The 19,530-nt window shown below is 36.0% G+C and overlaps 1 protein-coding gene across 3 annotated transcripts in view; it reads left to right on the top strand.

Annotated features, from left to right (window-relative positions):
* LARP7 (La ribonucleoprotein 7, transcriptional regulator) overlaps positions 1-19,530 on the top strand; it is a 57,308-nt gene that overhangs the window by 34,258 nt on the left and 3,520 nt on the right. For all 3 annotated transcript variants that reach the window (XR_003925348.2, XM_030027881.2, XM_030027867.2), the window contains exons 5-12: positions 2,833-2,997; positions 4,251-4,359; positions 5,953-6,327; positions 7,421-7,550; positions 10,489-10,646; positions 11,593-11,711; positions 14,542-14,701; positions 17,077-17,168. Coding sequence is in view for 2 of the 3 variants with exons in the window: in XM_030027881.2 (XP_029883741.1) it covers positions 2,833-2,997; positions 4,251-4,359; positions 5,953-6,327; positions 7,421-7,550; positions 10,489-10,646; positions 11,593-11,711; positions 14,542-14,701; positions 17,077-17,168 (1,308 nt within the window). In the remaining variant the exon portion in view is untranslated. The remainder of the gene's footprint in view (positions 1-2,832; positions 2,998-4,250; positions 4,360-5,952; positions 6,328-7,420; positions 7,551-10,488; positions 10,647-11,592; positions 11,712-14,541; positions 14,702-17,076; positions 17,169-19,530) is intronic.

Here is a 19,530-nt window from a genome sequence, read left to right as displayed (position 1 = left end):
TCCAAAAGAAAAGGACAGTGTGAGGAGGGAAATGCAGTATCGGTGTACTGAACTTGCAATGCTAAGGCCCATAGAATGGGGTCAATGTACATGTTTAATGCGGTAAATATTTTTTGTATCGGGAATGTATCTGTGCAGCAATATTCTTGCTAACACAGGGCAGGTGGTTGTCTACTGTTGCTTATACAGTGTACGTAAGGGAAATAAATTGTGACCATGGCAAGAAAGGTGTTAAATTTGGTACACCAATTTCTTGTACCAGCTGAAATCATTTTAATGCTGAGCAAAGAGCTGCTTCACCTGCTTGTAAGAAAAGCTGCACTTTCTTGTTTAGCCATTACTTCTTTCACTGGGCTTTTCTAGTTAATGCCATTAGAGGAGCAACACTGATACCAAGAAATATTTACAAATTGCATTAATGTAGTCAAAGCGTTAGAATAATGACTTTATTAGTTTTATCAAACAGCATCTGGCTGAGTTTGCAAGATCATCAGGGGTACTTTCTAGAATACAGTCTGTTTACAAAATTTGTTACTGCAATTGCTTCTGGTTTTGTAACACACAAACATCACTCTTTTAAAAGCAAAATGTACCTAAATGAGCTGGTCGTATTTTTAGGGGGCTTTAAAAAAAAAAACAAAAAAAATCCTCCTAAGAGTGCACTATCCTGTGGCTATGTTGATACTGACATGATTAGTTAATTAAATGAAAATAGCTTGTGCTGCTGGAAAAACTCCTAATTTCAACATGATATTTCCAATGTGTCAGAGTGAAACAGCTATTATCATATTGTTGAGCCACTTAAGTGGTAGCATGAGAAGAGATGTGATGGTTGAACTGTCACTTAAAATCCTGTGCAATTTTTTAATTAGAATTGAAGCCAGTGTGGAATTCCCTTTGTCTCTAAAGAAAGCTTTTCATGACTATTGTCAATTTAGGTATGTACCTGTACCTGTTAGCAGCTTGAATTAGTAATTTTAAGCAGGCACCAAGCTTTCTGTGATAAACTTAAGTAATAATCATGCCCAAAATGCCAACCCATCCAGATAGAGAAGCTGGATTACTCTGATCATTATGTGCTTTAACAAAAGCCCAGAAAAGGTTATTATTTTTTTTTTAAGTACAAGGTGCCAATCCTACTATTTCCCTAACATGATTACAGGGACTACTTAGAATTTCTCAAATACTTTGTCTATATAATTTTTGGAAAAGATACTCCAAATTTAATGAGCTACATAGTCTATACATAGCTTAAGTACATACCTAAATGGTTTTTAATTTTAAGCTTTTCTGTAAGACCAAAATAGATAACTGGTGTGTTTTATAAGTTACTGAATTCATAGAGATCTTATTTAGAGAATATGTAGCAACCCATTACCTTCTCTTACTTCTACCAAAAAGGGTGGGTTTCTTCCTTTTTAAAGACTACTATATAAGGTACCTGCTGTATATACTGCAATTACAGAAATGTTAAGTCATGTTAAATGACTGGTATGTAGCAATGGGGGGGAGCAGAAGTAGTCAAGGTGTTGGTAAGTTTTGTTTCAATCTGGAGTAGGTGAAAGAAATATTTTGATATTAGTTTAATACAAAAGTCATAGTTAAAGCTTCCACTTGAAGGACTGTCTTCAACAGTAGTATGTTTTCTGAATTTATGCAGGAAGTTGAAGCTTCATTTCTAAACTAAGAATTGAGACTTTAAGATGTATTTCTTTAGGGAATAGTAACTTCATTATTTTTTTTACAGTCTCATTTAATTTAGGGGAAGTTTTCATTGAATTTCTCTGAAATAATCTTATGGTTAATGACCTTTTTTTATATGTTTTAACTTAAGCTACCCTTTGACATACACTATTATTTTATACTCATCCCATAATATTTTTAAAGCTTCAAATAACTGGCTTTTCAGCTTCATACCAAACCATAATGAAACCTTTTTCTTAACCAGGCAGAGCTCATGCAAAAATAATTTTCTGGCTGAATGTGATAATGTTTTCCTACAAGGAAAACCTTTTAGTGCAGTAACTTGCCATGAAGAAAATGAAGTATTGCTGACTCTGTTGTTGTTGAGGCATGAATTTGAGAGTAGGGTTTTTAATGGTGTTCAGTTGGGTCTATTTAGAAATTGATTACAATAGGATTTCTCTTTGATTGGTGAAGGGAAATATTTAGGAACTGAGACATGATGTCTGCAAGCTGCTAAAATGTGTTGCTATATTAAGGAGTTTATAGAAATGAAAATCAGACAGTTGTATCATCCAAGGAGCTGGCTGAAAGTTTCTGCTGCATCTGATCAAGTAGGCTGTTAAGTGCTAACCACTAAGTATTAAAATGTCACCTACCAGCAGGAATTTATCAGTTTGAGAAGTGACTCTTTACTGACCCACAAGAATTCTTTCTGTGATACTTGGATTACCAACAATTTAAAAAAAAAAAAAAAATCCTTGTGCTTTGCAGTGGATAGTTTGAGACAGTGCAGAATTATGTTGCTTGAAGGTCTTAAATGTACAAAGATATTTCATGTTGCAAAGATGCAGCTGTAGGTGAGGTCTTGGTACCTGTCACAGGAAGAAAAATATCTGCATTAAATATATAATGTATTTGTTATAGGTATATGGATGATTAGACATCCATTTTCAGATCACTGGTTTTACTACCTGAATACTAAGACCTCTCAAGAAGAATACTTACTGAAATTAAAAAAGTCTCTCAACGTTGTCATGTGAAACTTAAATATATTTTGTTGTGTCAGCTTTTTCATTAGAAGATGTAGTAAACTATCTGATACAATGGTAATACAGTAGCGAGAAAATTACTTTTTTTTTTTTTCAGGAGCTGCTTCCCAAAAATGTCAATCACAGTTGGATTGAGCGGGTGTTTGGCAAGTGTGGTAATGTAGTTTACATCAGTATACCCCGGTATAAAACTACTGGTGATCCAAAGGGATTTGCTTTTGTTGAATTTGAAACTAAAGAGCAAGCAGAGAAAGCTATTGAGGTGAGTAATGGTGGTGTCCCACAAACAGGGTCCATTTATACGGTGTGCAAGCCAATAACACACAGAGTCGAGGTATTTTGAAATTAATTTCATTGATGTGCAGGAGTGGGTGCCCGCCCCAAGACAGCACACGCTTGTCTCAAAAATTCTCATGTTTATACACTTAACTAATATGTATTCGTTGTTATTTTCTTTAATGATTGGTTCTTTCTTCTTCACCCCTCATGTAAATTAGTGCGCGGACTCTTTTTCCTTTATTGTCTTGAGTACGTGGTATCATTTGAGTCGGTGGTCAGTGAGTCGGTGGTCACGATCTCCCCCTGTAGGAATTACCTTTTACCTACTACTTCTCTAATCATGGCAGTTCCGAGCGATTCTTCAAGATTTATTGACCGGACCACAATCCATTGCCTTTTCTGACATAAACATAAAGCCCCATTGTCTAATAGTTAGTTCCTAAACCCTAATTCATGTCTAGTTGTTGTTTCCCTATTTTAAATATTAACTGATGCAGGCTGTACACAGGACTTTAGCAGCTCCCTGGTTACTTCAGTTGTATTATACATATTAATTGGTAACAATGGTGCTTCTGGTCTGTTAACATTCTTCCTGATTGTCTCTTTGCCATATGGATGGTGTAGTCTTGCCTAGTTCACCTACTGAATCTTAGGGAAATTGCTAAAATACCATAATTTAAAAACTTAACATAGCAGGGGTTATGTTCCTGTCTCCTGCCCCCAGACCTCCCATCAATTCCGTGATTCTTTGAAAAGTGTAATACTGTTAACCTGGAGACTTAGTAGAAGCATAGTGGATATTTTTTGGAATAATTTGGTTGGATGCTCTTGCCATCTTTTACAGAAATAGAGATCCCTGTGTAACAGTACAATGGCTATTAAATTTCATCAGACAAGCATGGTCATACCTAATTTTCTGTATTTAAATGTGATTTGAAAGTTTAAAAACATTTATTTATGTTTCAATATCATAATGGTAACATGCATAAAGATATCACAGTAATAATGTGAAATCAAGCAAGCTCTGCATTTAATAAGCAAACCCCAGCAACAAAACCCCACAAAACTACCACACCACTGACAGTACTGAAAGAACAATGTATACCTCTGGAGTCATGAAGGACTACGTTTTTCTTGAATGAATATAGGACTGCTAGTGGTAACTTGGATGGAGATTCTTTAAAAAAGAAAATACAATTTTTAGTAATGGTTTGTGGATTTTAATTTTTTTTCAAGTTTTTGAATAATCCTCCAGAAGAAGCACCACGGAAACCTGGGATTTTCCCCAAAACAGTAAAGAATAAGCCTGTTCCTGCGCTGAATACAAGTAACAGCAGTGTAGTAGGTAAGTGTTATTCAAGAAACAAAATGTTTTGTGCCTCAACTTCTGAAGAGAGAACCCTGAAATGCTCTGTTGCAGCAGTCTAATCTCATGTTTGTTAAAAACTTTATAGAAATAAAAATGCATGTTGCTATTTGTTTGTTGGCCAATGTAGGCTGAAGAATAAAAGTGTAAAACTAAAATATAGTATATTTCTGCCTTTTTTCTTGTTTGATAAAAAACTTATTGTCTGTTTTCCTCTGTTGCCAGCTACCACCATTAGTCATTGTTAGGCTGGCAGAGCAGCTTTTAGGCTGTACAGTAAATTGTTATCTAAGCATTTATCATTAGCAAGAGACAAATTTGACACAGATTGTTTAAAAAATAATTAGTATTGAAGGGAAAGATACAGACATAAGAGCAAAATTAAACGTTAGTGCTGTTCAGATGAGTTTTTGATCATCTGACATATTTCAGAGCAAACCTTATGGTATTCTTCTCTCTGCTGAAACTTTCTGTGAGAGAACTATGAAAACAGTGGGTTTTTGCCTTTCTTCCTCTTTGGAACTCTTGCTATTTGAGCAAAGCAGTCTATAGGGGAATGAACTTCTTAGAGCACATTTGTAATTCCACTAACTTGATTCATAATTACTCGTAAAAACCTGGAGGATATTGCTGAGAAAAGAATCCTGAATTCACAACTGAGCATGTTTCCAATAAGTACTATTTACTGTAACTTATAAAGCAACATAGCAGGATTATGTTGCAACTTTGATCACTGATACATTTTTCTTTGTTTCTGATGATGTAATACAATTTCCCAGACTTCAGGTATCTTCCTGTCTTTTTCATAAGCATAATGATGAATCATATGTTATATTCCTCACTATTATCACTAATTCTCTGTTACACCAGTAACTGTTAGGGGAAAAAGAAATCAAAGAAAAAAAATGCTTTTTAAACCATGCTTTAAACCCACTTAAGATACTCTCTGCTACTTCTTACTGCATTCTGCCTATGACAACTTTGAAGCAAGTAGACAGTATTGAAAATAAAACTATTTTTTTTCAGATGGGTTAACATTCTTCAATTTAGTAGGCAAATAGTTGTTCATTACATAAATAGTGATAGATGCATTGGGCTGAGTATCTCCTTTTATTCTCAGAATACAAATCAGCAGTCTTTTTTTATTTTCTTGTCTTTCTTGTTTGGCCTGGAAGGAGGAAGGTGTCTCTCCTCAAAGACAAGTAAGGGATGACATAACAAAATGTGCATTTGTTAAAGAGAAGCAAAGAAGTCTAGCTCCTTTCTTTTTAATTTGAGAGTAAGTACTTCAGGAATCCTGTAGTCAAGCTGCCCTTGCGACCCAGAGGTCTTTTTCACTTTGTGAGACTGAGAGTTGTATCTGTGCTTTTTTTCTTTTCTGCTGAAAATGCCTAGGAAGAACTTTGGGACAATGTATTGCATGTCTCCTGTAGTTAGAGATGGTAGAGCCGGGCATTTCATTTAACATCCCAGATTATCATGGCATGCACTATCGTGATTGTTTACTTAGGTCAGTTAATCTAATCTAGTTTTTAATCATTGGCAGTTTTAAATATTGTATTTTTAATACAGAAGAGAAGAAAAAGAAGAAAAAAAAGAAATCCAAAATCAAGAAAGAGAGCAATGTACAGGCAGCTGTAGAGACAAAGGAACCAAACACGAACACTACAACAGAGCAAGTACCCAAGTCAAAAAGACATAGGACTTCATCGGAGTGTTCAGAAATGGAGGGAACTGAGACTCACAGGCAGCCCTCAAAGAGAGAGAAAAGAAAATGGGACAGAACAGAAAGCTCAGAGGTACCTTGGGAAAGCAGGCCAGGGAAGAGAAGAAGAACCAGCTCTGGAGATGGCGAGGCATCAACTCCAAAAGTAAAGAAAAGTGTTCAAAAGGATGAAGTTCATCCTGTAAAAGAGGAAACAACAGAAGCTCCGAAGGATTCCAATGGTAAAGTTTGTTGCATGTCTTTTTAGTATTTTCAAGATTTATATGCATGAATGAAATCAAATGGCAGATATGTCTCTTATAGATTACAAATGACAGGCTTAGTAATGAGGAAAATGTCTAGAGAAGGAGAAAAGCTTGAGTTAAAGAAACTGCATTCTTTGCAGTTGAAGTGGTATTTGTAGTGGCCTAAGTAAATTGGAATCTTAATATGCTAGAGGGTCACAATCAAGTGAGGAAAGTGATATGGTAAAAAAAAAGGGGAGTTGCAAAGAACATGGTTGGAAAGCAACAAGAAATGTAATGTGTATGCATTAGTATGCATTTTGGAGGCTAATATATTTATTACTTGGATTAAAGATTATTGAGTAAAACTTTCAAGTGCTGGTGGAAGATGGAGACACTGAATTTTTGTCTTTGAAAGACTGAAAACTTAACTGGTAAAAGGCTGTTATGCCTTGAGTCGGTAGGTAAAAAATGGTTGATATGGTAGAGGCATAACAAGGTCAGTTAAGGAATATGTGGTGTTCCCTGCAGTTAAATTTAAACCTGGTAATGAGTCATTCTGAGGAGATAAGGTGCATGGAGAATAGGAAAGAACTTTCAACACTGAAGCAGGTAAATCTCATCAGAAGTAAAAATAGTTCACAAAGAAGTTAATATCAATAGAACTTTACCAAAGTGAAGTATGGATTACGCAGTCAGCCTAGGCAAATGGTGACAGTATAGGAATCTAGATAAGTAAGATTAAAATACAAAAGAAAAAGCCGATGATCCTGGTTTCTTATGCGAGATAAGGAAAAAAAAAAAGCAATAGCTGGGATTAAAAGCTGCATTGAAATCACTTTTGGGTTGACAAGAATCCATGATTAGAGACTAAACTCAGGTAGTTGAGAAAGTGGAGTAGAAATGGGTAGTAGGCTCTGATTTTTGTGAAAGCATTTTTATTCAATTTGAATCAAAGATCCAGTGTTATTTAACTATTCTTGATAAAAATGTCATAGTATTAATTCAGGCTGTATTATATAATACCTATCTTTTTAAGCACCTGTCAATGTTAGAACTAAACACTTTTCTTTTGTACTCTTTAATGTAGACATCTCTGCAGAAGATGACAAAGATAAAAAAGACACATCGCTTTCAAAATCTAAAAGAAAACATAAGAAAAAACACAAAGAAAGACATAAAATGGGTGAAGAAGTCATTCCACTCAGAGTACTCTCCAAGTAGGTTATGATACTGATCTGTGTGACTAGCTTATGGTACCTGGTGGATGAGGAGGTATTTATTGTTTGGTATAGCATGAGAGCATTTCATTTTCCATGGTTTCACTGAGCAAATTACATTTTTTTTCTGGGGGTATGTGTAGTGGGGGGCTGGCACAATCAAACCGGCCTTCTTAAAGGGGTGGCTAAATTAGAAAAGTGTGTCTCCCCCCCCCCCCCCCCCCCCGCAACAAACCAAAAAACAACCCCAACCAAAACATACTGCTGAGTGAGATCCCAGCTTGTTCAGTTTGATTTATCCCACCACCTCCTCCTGTCCAGGATTAGGTACAGGCTGGGTGGGCTCTCAGCTTCCCCATTTGCTCACAAAGTATATAATTTTCAGTTTGCACTGTGTCTCTTGGCGGTACAGTTCTGAATTTAGTTTTTTTTGTTGTGGTTTCAACTGCGAAGGGCAGTAGTGATGGCCTAATGGCAGCTATTTTTTTAGCTAGCCAACACGTTGCCTTTCTCCAAATCTTAGGCGTTTGAACAGTCTTGTTGCTTTGTGCTACCTCATTTTTTATTAATGTTTTAAGTGTTTAAGTGTTTTCCTGGAGTATATATATGCAGTTGTATGAATTGACACTTGTCAAAGTCACAAATTTTGCATACTTTATGGCATTTTTATCGTTTTTTATTGCTTAACAGGCACAATGATTCAAGCTTTGGAGTATTTTTAATGACTTAATTAAATCTTTGTATGTCTGACAGGCCATCACCATTGCTAAAGTGCAATTCCAATTTTACACCACAGAGTTGCATATTAGCAACAGTATTAGCCTGTAGCTGAGAAGGTTCAGATACCAGAGTTTTTCTTCAAGTCTGCTGTGGAGTTCTGTCTCGAATGGTGCTGCCTGTAACAGTAACTGCAAATCACTGAAGTCATGCCATTCCAAAAATTTTACCAAAAATATTCATCATGCCTCAACTTTTGGGCTCTTAGGAGTCACCACAACTAAAACATGGAAGCACTTACTTTTTTAGGCATCCAGCAAGTACCTCCATGTTAAAGTAGAGGGGGTCCTTGCCATCATGATGCAAAATTATGCTTTTAACACGGAGTACACATATGGATTGCAAATACATTTTTCTGTTTTGGTATGTTTCTATATATTTCTTAAGAGGAAAGTGTTTTCAGTTGAGTAAAAAAGGATTCACCATCACTAAAACATGGAAGCACTTACTATTGAGGAGCAAAGCAAGTACATCCACATTTAAGTTGTGGGGGTCCTTAAGTGGAGACTAAATAGTAACCAAAAAAAATAAGCAAAAGCTAAAAAAAAAAAAAGCATGGTATATACAGAGTCCTGCTAATGCAATAATGGACACACACATATATTACTGTAAGCAGGCTTCTTTGAGCTGTAGCGCATTTCTAGAAATGGCATTGTTCAACATTAGGATCCACCGCCACTGAAACATGGAAGCACTTACTTTTTTAGGCAGCAGGTACCTCCATGTTAAAGCGAAGGGAGTCCTGAATTCAAAAATTGCTTCCAATGTTTCAAATATACAGGCCACTGAAAAAATGTGTTACTCAGTAACACTTAAGCTTTTAGTTCTTGGAGAAACACGCTTCATCTGCTTACAGCCTAAGTTCTTCGTTTTTCTTTTCCCGGACCTAAAAATCTTGCAACTGAAGTGTAGACAAAAAAAATCCGGGATGGTATTTCAGTATTGCGATCAGGATTCACCTCTACTAAAACATGGAAGCACTTACTTTTTTTGAGTCACAGAAAGCACCTCCATGTTAAAGTAAAAGGGGTCCACAAAAACGGTAGTCATCAGCGATGTTTGCCCTCTTCCACTGAAATTCTGAAACTACTGCATCAAATACAGAGAAGGAGTTTAAAATTTTAGTTAACTGTAGCAAGGTGGGGGGTGGGGAGGAGGGAATTTTAAAGGAGCATAAGCATTGCAAATACTTGCCTGACCCATAGCCCATGGTCTTCTCCTCTGAGTCAAGTTAACAAGCACCTCCTTGAGCCTGTATTTATACCATACCTCGCTATGGAATGGTGTTGCCTTTTTATCTCTAAGAATCATTAGGTGGGTCTTTTGTTATTTTAATGTCTTTGCTCTGTTGAGAATGTATGATCCTGGGTGAGTCTGGATGCTTTTTTGAAGTATACAGTTGTCAATGTTAACAGCTAAAACCATTACCACAAGATATCCTCCTCTTTAAAAATCCTCTATCAGCTTGTTTGATAGCACAGATTAGGGTAACAATGAGTCGTTCTCACAGTGGCACTATAGGCATTGTGTTTCTGTGGAGCAAAGCTCTAGCTGTTTGCAGAAACATCTCCATGTTAAATGTATGTAAATATATAAATTGCTTCCATGTGGTGGTATTTTTTAACCAAAATGCATTTGAATAGTAAGGAATGTTCTTATCTCAGTAGGTTTTTGGTGAGTTTAACCAGTTGTTGATTTTCCATCAATGATTTTTCTAGAAAATAAATGACTGATTCTTAATATAGTAACACAGGAGACGGTTCACTGAGCTAATTCAGTGAATTCAGAGTTCACTGTCTCTGAATTAAGTCTGAATTTAGCGTCTATGCTCTGTGTAGTTCTAGTAGGAAACACAGTTTACCAAGCTGTTCTATATGCTTTCTGAATATGTAAAACAAATTTGGGAGCCACTGTCTTTGAATAATAGCTTGATCTTGTTAGAACTTGCCTGGAATATTAAAAGCTAAAGCAAAATAATAAAGAGTAGATACTGACAAGGCCTAATTTGACCTAAGTGCAGGGAGATCTCTGATGGTCTGCACTGCTCACCAAGTTCAGCTTATGCTATTTGTAAACTGTTTTGTCTAAAGTTATGACTGAGTTTCTAAGCAACATTTTCTTTTTTACAACTGACATCCTATGCTTGTGTTGCTGCTTATAGGACCGAATGGATGGATTTGAAGCAGGAATATTTGGCCCTTCAAAAAGCCAGTATGGCCTCCTTAAAGAAAACAATGTCTCAAATCAAACCTGAGCCCGTGGGAGAGATGGAAACCGAATCTTGTGCACAGAAAAAGCCTCAATCTGAAAATGACAAATGTAATCCTGTTTGTGATGGTTTTTTGTCTTGTTTTCTTCTTGATTCTACTACACAAACATAAGTGATTTAAGATACTGGTCCTCCAGAAACACTGCAAAATGGTTTTATTTTCTATAATGCTGGTGCTTTCTCTGAATGTTAAATATTATTAAAAGCAAAACCCCCTCCTTTAGATAGATTATGGACTAAGGGATTTCATAAGTAAAAACTTAACAAGTATTTTCAGCATATTCCAGTAGCATTTCTTAAGCATAAGGATCTTTTTAGGTAATTTTAATTACAAAACCCTCAGAGAGGCGAATCAAGAATCAGCTTTTTTGATGATGCAACTTGGGCCTGATTTGCTTAAGCTTAACTATATCTGCAGTGATTTACAAAATAATTTCGCTATGTAAGGCATTAAAAAAATGGCTTGCAATTGGGTTTTATCAGCTTTATGGTTAAAAGTAGCTTTGTAATTGTGTCCTCTTAGTTAATTTTCTACGTTTTTCAGAGATAGAATTGCTTTTTTGCTCTGGATCCTCTGTACTTCACTAACTTCAATACTGAGATTCCAATGCCTGTCTGCTTATTTTTAATCACTCTAGAACAGAGGGTTCAACTATTAACTGTAAACCATAGAGTATAAAATGTTCTTATAAGACCACCCTGTAGGCTGTAAAAACTTCTCTAAGATTCTTGGAGCTATTTCCCCCCCACCCCCCCCCCCTTTTTTTTTTTTTTACTCACATTGACTTTACCTTGTGAACAGTCTTGATCCTGGATTTAAAAAAAAAAAAAAGAGACAGACTTAATCTGAAGTAGCAGTATTTGATGCCCCTTGTTTCATTTCTTGTGTACATCGTGTTGCTTATGTGCTTTCATAGCATCTTTAGTTTGTCAAACCAATAAATGTAAACATTTTCTTCTTTTTTTTTTTTTTTTTCTCGTTTTTAAATTGACCAGCCACGAGTGAAGATTCTGCCCCTCCTGCCAAGGCTAACACAATGGGGCCCCAGTTCGTGACTGGAGTAATTGTGAAGATCATTAGCACTGAGCCCCTGCCGGGCAGGAAGCAGATCAAGGTAATGCCTTTGTAACCTCAGGGTAGCTGTTAGCCTTTCCTCTTACAGTGGCCCCCAAATGTTTGAATATGGAATACCATTTAAACAAGTCTTGCTGATTTTTTTTTTTATTTTTTTATAATTTGTTTGGCCAGTAGCTGTGTACAGATTCTTCTCTAGTACCTGATAATGGTAGATTTTACAACGGCAGAACAGGGTAAAGAGGATGTTTCAAGGCAAAAATTAGCTTTTAGAGTGCTTCAAGCAATGTCAAGTTTATAAGGAAAATAATGACAAAAATAAAGAAGGATGAGTAGTTCTTTCCAGTTTAAAAAGAGAAGTTGAAGACAAAGTGGGTGCAGTGTTCTCTATTTGTCATTGTGCCAGTCATTCTGGCACAATTCAGATCAAGAAATCTGTAACAGTATGTTGGGCTTTTTACCATTAACAGGAATTTGGGGGCAAAAAAATGCACTATTTATGAGAAAAGGGTTTTCTTTTTTCAGTAAGAAATTCACAATTACAAAAACTCCAGTTCAGTGAGAGGGACAGTAGTAGAATTAATTCACCTGTTTCTTTCTTTTTTTTTATTAGTATTATTTTTTTCCACTGTGGCAAGTACTCTTTTTTTTTTTTTTTCTTGCACAATTTAAAAAAAAAGTGTTTAGGGTAACTTAAATTCTGTTTCACATCATGATATGAAAGTTACACATTTTAAGCAGAGTATTTTCTTTTAAGGAAAATAGCTGTTTTAAGTTGCATCCTTTTGAATGGAAATATTTAAAGTTTTCCGAAGGAAATAACAGGCTTTTTTCAGATCCCGAGTTTTCCATGAATGTGACACAAGACATTTTCTTTCACAAATTGCACTTTTGGATTAATAACAGCTGGAAAGAATTTGAACAACTTCAACTCATGCTGGAATAAATATTCAGACCACTTAGTGTAATGAGAGAATGGCTCAAAATGTGAGTTCTGAGAACTTCTCAAAACTACCTACATATGTAACTGAGTAGTCCATTTGAAGTCACTGGCTGCTTGCAAGGGTGTGAAGTTTAGTGTGTGCATAAATCCAAACAAGATGAGAGATGTCTCTCTCTGAAAACAAATTGATGATAGGGTTTCAACTTAATCAGTCTTATCAGCCTTGGTATATTTGTAGGCAGTTGTCTTGAGTGCTGGAGACACAGAGAATGTAGTAGTTGTCACTGTAACATTTGAGGGCCCCTTTGCAGTATACACCTTACTGTGTTAAGTTTCTGTTACAACTTAACAAACTGTCGTCAAGAAGTAAGCTTACTGTTCCCGCAATAGCTGAAAACCAACTTGGTTTGGTATTTCCAGTTATTCTTTTGGTTTAGTTTTAGGGAAGTGTTCCAGGGAAAACTAATGCTTTATGAAAGTTAAGGGGGACAAAATAAGATTGGGGTGGCCTTTACAGTTATTAATCATGTCTTTGGTTCCCATAATAAGTAGCTAGGCAAAATATTTCACAAAATGTTAGCAAACGTATGTCTCCCTAAAAACCTTATTTAATTGCAGAACACAACTGTAGCTGGAAGAAGCAATAATCTTCAGTGTGCACCAGCACTTTTCTGGGTCAGCAGTGGAAGCTGCAAACTGTACTTGACCCTTACTGTTTTTTTCTGGCCATACTAGTTGCTTTTATGAAAGGTGTAACTCTTTGGCAAAACCTCACTTTGCCTATGTTTCTGGACTGTCGTAAGTAAGCAACGGCTGCCACAAAGCTATGCATCTAGGGTTTTTTTCCTTAATAAACTTCCAGAATTGATCTGTATTTCTGATTTTTTGGCAGGCTTAATTACTTCCACACACTGGAAAGGTCTCTGCAGAGTAGTTGTAATATTATTTTGATGATTTGATTTTTTTTTTTTTTTTTACTTCACTACTTCCATATTTTGCTATTAAGGTGCTTAGCAGAGATCATAACATTCGCCAACTGTAGTAAACTGGGTCGTTGTAGTTTTCCAGGTAAGCTTGACTTTGGGATATCGGAATGAAGAGTGGAAAGTAGCTTTGGTTGGCTCTTAAATGGTCTCAACAGCACTGGCACTTACCTTTTATTTTAAGGCTGTCCTTGGTAGTGGAGGGTTAAAAGCAGTGTGTAATTCTTCAATAGAAACATCTTACTTGAGCTGCCCTGCTGTGAACAAAATTGACTAGGAATGGGCAGTCTTAGTTAATTTCCCTAACAGCAGGTATTACAAGTGAAGTACGTCATCTGAAAAAGCATGTGTGACTCTTCTCCCTTCAGTTGTCAGTGAAAATTTTCAGGCAGAGGTCACTTCATAAACATAGGAAGGGTTGGTTTATTACTGCTTATCTCTCAAATAATCTGCCATGAATGAGCTTGCTTTTATGTATTTCATGCTTAGAATGAAGTTGGGTATTTTGCTGTTGGACCGACATGTATCAATGTTACAGTACACAACTAATTTTTCTTTTTTAAAAATTTCCATAGAGATACAGCATTGAAATAAATGAATAATTACTGATGCTCCATTAGTACATAGTACAACTTATTCTCATGCAACGAAATAACATCTTCAGCAATTACTGCTTTAAATTGTTCTCGGAGGACAGGATGAGATATGAATAGATGTTGTTGGCTCATAAATCAGAATTCAGATATAACCCTCTTAGGAAAATATATTAATTCAGAATTATTTGACAAGAAATTAATTGATTAAATGAAAAAGTTCAGTTATTGCCTTGTACTTCATGAGCTTTTTGAACATGTCAGTCATCTACAAATGGTCAAAAAGTCAATCTTTTTATATTCTTTTTTTAAAGTGTAGTTTATGGGCTGTTCTCTCGCTTGCTTTGATAGGATGCTTTGGCAGTGCTGGCCGATGTTGCTTATGTTGACATGCTGCAGGGAGACACAGAATGTCATGTCCGTTTTAAAACTCCTGAGGATGCACAGATTGTTGTGAAATCATACAAAGAAATACAGATGAAAAACAACTGGAAATTCGAAGTTCTCACTGGTAAGACTTCTTTTTTTAATGGTAGTACAGGAGAAGACTCGAGTAGTGTGAAAAGGATTGTATGGCATGGTAGCTTTATGGATATATGTAGATATCTTTGTAGCTGGGGAAAAGACTGCATTTGGTTTTTTTTCCCTGTGATTCTTCTTATTTTGCTATTATAGTGAAATTAGTAAAACAGTAAGGGTTTTTATGCCATTGTTCAGAGCAAAATAACGATTTTGCTTCCCTTTATCAACTTAAATCTGTTATTTTGAGACTGATTTATTTACATCACTTTTAGTGGCAATGGACTGTAGAACTTAATTCAGATTTCAGCTTTATGAATATAACATTCTGATGATGCAAAATAATTTTAAATGAAGATTTTCTTGAAATTACTGAACTTGTGTGAAATAACAGGACAAGGATCTAACAGCATGGATATGCTTACAGTGGTTTTAGCACTTGCCTTCTACTTAATCTTTCTTTTTTCAGGAAGTGGAATAACTTATGCCAGAGTAATGCCTTTTTTTAATGCTATTTACACTAAAATTTTTACTGGCTTACTTTTGAACTTCATCCTAATATGTGTTATTTTTTTCTGAAATTACTCTGCTGTTCTAAATTAATATCGTGTATTAGATTGAACTAGTCTTCAAAGTGTAGAGAAACCTCTGTGGAAGTGAGGGATAGAAGAAGGAGGTGGTGGGAAGTCTCTCAAACTTTGTTACTGTGTTCGTAGAACTTCTAAATTATAGACAGGCACAAAAAATCCTAAATGCACAAAAAAACGGGTAAAACTATCCAGATGATATTTTCTCATTTGTGTATTTAAATATTTACCGTATTCCTGCACAGATCCTCACATAAGGCCCGGTTCCATGCATGCAGGGATGTAAACCTTAATAAATGTCAATTAAGGATTGCAGAGGAAGAGCTATAATGGAGGCATCAACCTTAATAATATCAAAGTTAATTAAAGTTTGAGACTCACTGAATGCTGCTAATGTTATTTGGAGATAGATTTGTCTCCAGAGCGTGCTGTGTTCCAGAGATCCAAAATCAACTTGAAATACGGCATTTTACAGCTGCATGCTCTGTGTGTATTTCTCTCTGGTTTTGTATCTTTCTATAAAAGAGTGTAGTAGTAGATTGGGAGTAAGTGCCACACTGTAGGAGCATTCCATTCGTAGTTTTAAGATTTATTTTTTTTTTCCAAACTGGTTAATTGAAATGAGAATGGAAAGGCTTCTGAAGAACGAAGAACTGACTCACAGTAAGGATTTCAGCTTTTCTTGGTGGCGTAAGGGTGAATACAGAGAATAAGAACAGGGAAAGAATCTTTAATGCTCCCTGCTGCAGGAACTAAAGCTTTCTCCGTAATATTTTACTTTTTAGAACTTGACTTTGACTATCTTTAGCTTTTCATCTGACAAGATATTTAAACATCTATGGTAATATTTAGATGTTATTGTGATTGAATGTATAAATAATGCTGTTAATGTATGCAAAATTGGTTCTTAGAATTATTAATTCCATAACTTTTGCTGCAATCTTTTCCAAGATCACTTAGAAACTTCCCAGTAACTTAAGATTTCCCATGAGACCGAACAATATTACATCACAAAATTCCCATCATGATAGTTTCAGCACAAACCAGAGGAAACAGCGGCAAACTGCTTCTTACCGAAAACCAGCCACTGAAAAAAGCTGCAAAATTATTTCCTCTCATATTCCCTGCTATGTTAAAGTATTCCTAACTGCCCATGAAGTCCCCAGAGTTTATTTCTAACAGTGGTTTTTATGAAACAAAATAATCTCAGTCATTCTTACAGTAATTTATTTTTTTTTCTGTTTGATAGTTGTTTAAAATCAGTCGTGGGTTTGAGTACATCAGTAAATCAAAGGGCCTCCGAGTGCCATGGTGAAACTTCAGCTAATACTGAGCTGCTTCTGCTAATTACATGAAGAGAGTGGTGTTCGCATGTTTCCTCAGTTCTTCTTAAGTTTGTAAAACTCCTTGCTCGGGAAAGCTTAGATACCTTGGCAATCCAGTCCTAAAGTTAATAAAATTAATAGGACCTTGATTCAGGTCCTGTCCAGATTGTACAGAACACAGACTTCGGTGTCAGCCTTAAGCTTCTTTGGACAGGGTTTTTCTTTTCTTTGTTCACCTCGGTGTGTGCTGGTCAGATGTTGCAATGCTGTAAGGTTTCTCTGACTGTGAAATTTAAGACTGGTGGGGAAATACTTGTTAGGTTTCCCCAACAGGTATTTTCACATGTGTTTACCTTAGTTAGAAAGGATTCCTTCTCATCACAGTCTGAAAACACTGCATCCATTTGTATTGAATACTTTTAGTCATGTACTGTAATGTTAATTTGTTTTTCAAGGTGATCATGAACAACGTTACTGGCAGAAGATTTTAGTGGACAGACAAGCTAAACTTAACCAGCCTCGAGAAAAGAAGCGGGGTACTGAGAAGGTAATTTGCAAGTAAATTTTTTTCCTGTACAGCCAGGGTCGAAAATATGTTTATGTTTCTGTGTAGGTCTACATTTTTTGATACTTCGATGTTTGACTCTGTATTTAATCCAGTTAAATCACTTCCTACTGACTTTGCAGCAGGCTTTTACAGCCACAAAATAGAAAATGTGTGGCTGTCCTGGTCCTATTGCCAAATGCAAGGCTCATCTTTAGGGAAACAACTGGAGAAAGTCAAGTCCATGGCTAAAGGCATGAAGTTAATTTGTAAACCAGATTTCCTGTAAAATACTGCCTGGATGAACTTGTTAAGAAGTTAAGTAGTCTTGATTTACTTTAGCGTGATAAAGTCTAGTGCTTTAGTCTTAATTCTCTAGTATGATAAAGAAAATTTTCTTCAGAACGAATCTGTTTTCTCACTATTTACACAGTGTTTTTATTTGTACAGTTCTGTGCTATGGTGAACACTGGTGTGTTCCTAGTGTAGTCAAGAGTCTATGTGTTCTGATTCAGACAAATCTGAATGCTGCTGCACGCATCCGTAGCTCAGCAGCTGCCAGACCAAAACTGCCTCACATCTAGTGAAATTTCTTTCCAGCCTTGACCTTTGTGTGCCTGTCAGGCCGCAGCATTGAGGGAGTGTTGCAATGAACTTGCAGGCTGCAGTCTCCACTCCTGCCCCAGAAGATCCTTCCAGGCATGAAGGTTTCCTGATTAAGCCAGTCAGATCCTTTACCTGACAGAGAGGAGCCAGAGTGTTTCACAGACATTTTATTGCTAGGTTTACTTCACACACATTGCAGATAAGGTTTCTGAGTTGGCTTTAACCTGAATCTTTATGCTGTCGCTTGCAAAACTTCAAAATCATCTGACCTTAGTTATTTGCTGGTGACTTTGGAGACTTATCGTTTCCTCGGCGCTCCAGTGATGCTCACAATACCAAAAATTTCTTAGTTGTTCCATATATACTTGAAAAGAAATACTACATTCTCTTAAAGGAACAGCAGTTTTACAGGTCAAAACCTTGTCTTGTACAAGGCGTATTTTGCATATATTATCTTGTTTGTTGAAATGTTCTTCAGAGATCCTGTAGACAAATGAATCTATTTCTTTTAAACAAAGGCGTGCATAAAGAATGTCCCCAAATGACTGATTTAATTTTCTTAAAAGCATAAAAATGGCATTGCTTTCCTAGCCATTTTTCTTTAATATAAGCAGTAAGGAAATGCAAAAACTGTACAGTTTTAGAGCCTTGTACTGAGTGCTGGCAGTTTTCTTCAATTTTTTTAAACGTACTTTTGCTTTTTTAAACAAAAGTTTAACAAAGGTGCCAGTGGCACCTTTGACTTTTAATTTGGACTGTTGGTGCCCTGTTCTCAAGTTTCTGTTCTGCATCTTTTGAAGGTTGGTATTTGTTGATCAAGCTGGTGTAAATTGGCCAGTAATTTACCTCATCTAGGCTTGCAAATATAAACTGTCTCGGTTCTGCCTAACAATAGCAGCAGCAAGGATGCAAACTCCTGCTCTTCCCCCTTACCCATCACCTTGCAACACTGGGAGGTGTTAACTTCAAAGCTTAGTGAATACTATTTAAATGCTAACACTGTTAAGGAAAGCATCAAGAAAAGAATGTCTCGCTGTAGTCAATAACTCTTAACCCTTTCCTCACTTTTTGAGTCTATATTCCAGAAATACAGACTGATAATAAGAAAAAGTGTTTCTTTGTTCATTAATATTGATTTTAATCTTTTATTTGAAAATTCTACTGGAGTACTCACAAGTTGATTTCTTTTGAAGGTCACAATAAAATGAAGGAAACAAGTAATGTGACGATTCATTAATTAAACATGTACAGCTGAATATGCCATCAGTGTATCTTTCTTGTAAAGATCTATTCTGTTAAAGGTTTTAAAATCCCTTACAGGATCTCTCTTTGAAGATGAGCATTTGCCTATTAACTTTATACTTATAATATAGATAGCATCTATATTATATCTTTTTTACTTTTACATCTGTTTACTTATGATAAAGATAGCATCTTATACTTTCTTTCAATTAGTGTTTAAGCGTAGGCTCAAAAGTTACATTAATACAAGCTATATAGCTGCAGTGATGTCAAGGCGAGTATAGTAATAATGAATGTACATATTGTTGCATGGATTGAATCACGTTACAGGCAGCACACAGTAACAGAGCACAGAGATGCTTTTGAGTGTAACTTTAGGCAGTTTGAGATTCTTCTTTTCCATGTGTTCTAAAAAGTACGGGCTTACTTGGCTTTCCTGCAGTGGGTCTTGCAGCATGCTAGGATAAGGGTTAATGATCACTTCAGCAGAGGGTTTCTGGCATAATGCCTCCCCCCC

The sequence above is a fragment of the Aquila chrysaetos genome, chromosome 1 (assembly GCF_900496995.4).
Source record: "Aquila chrysaetos chrysaetos chromosome 1, bAquChr1.4, whole genome shotgun sequence".
In the NCBI taxonomy this organism is placed as follows: domain Eukaryota; kingdom Metazoa; phylum Chordata; class Aves; order Accipitriformes; family Accipitridae; genus Aquila; species Aquila chrysaetos.
Note: the sequence above shows the minus strand (reverse complement) of the source record. Positions and strands in the feature narration are given on the sequence as shown.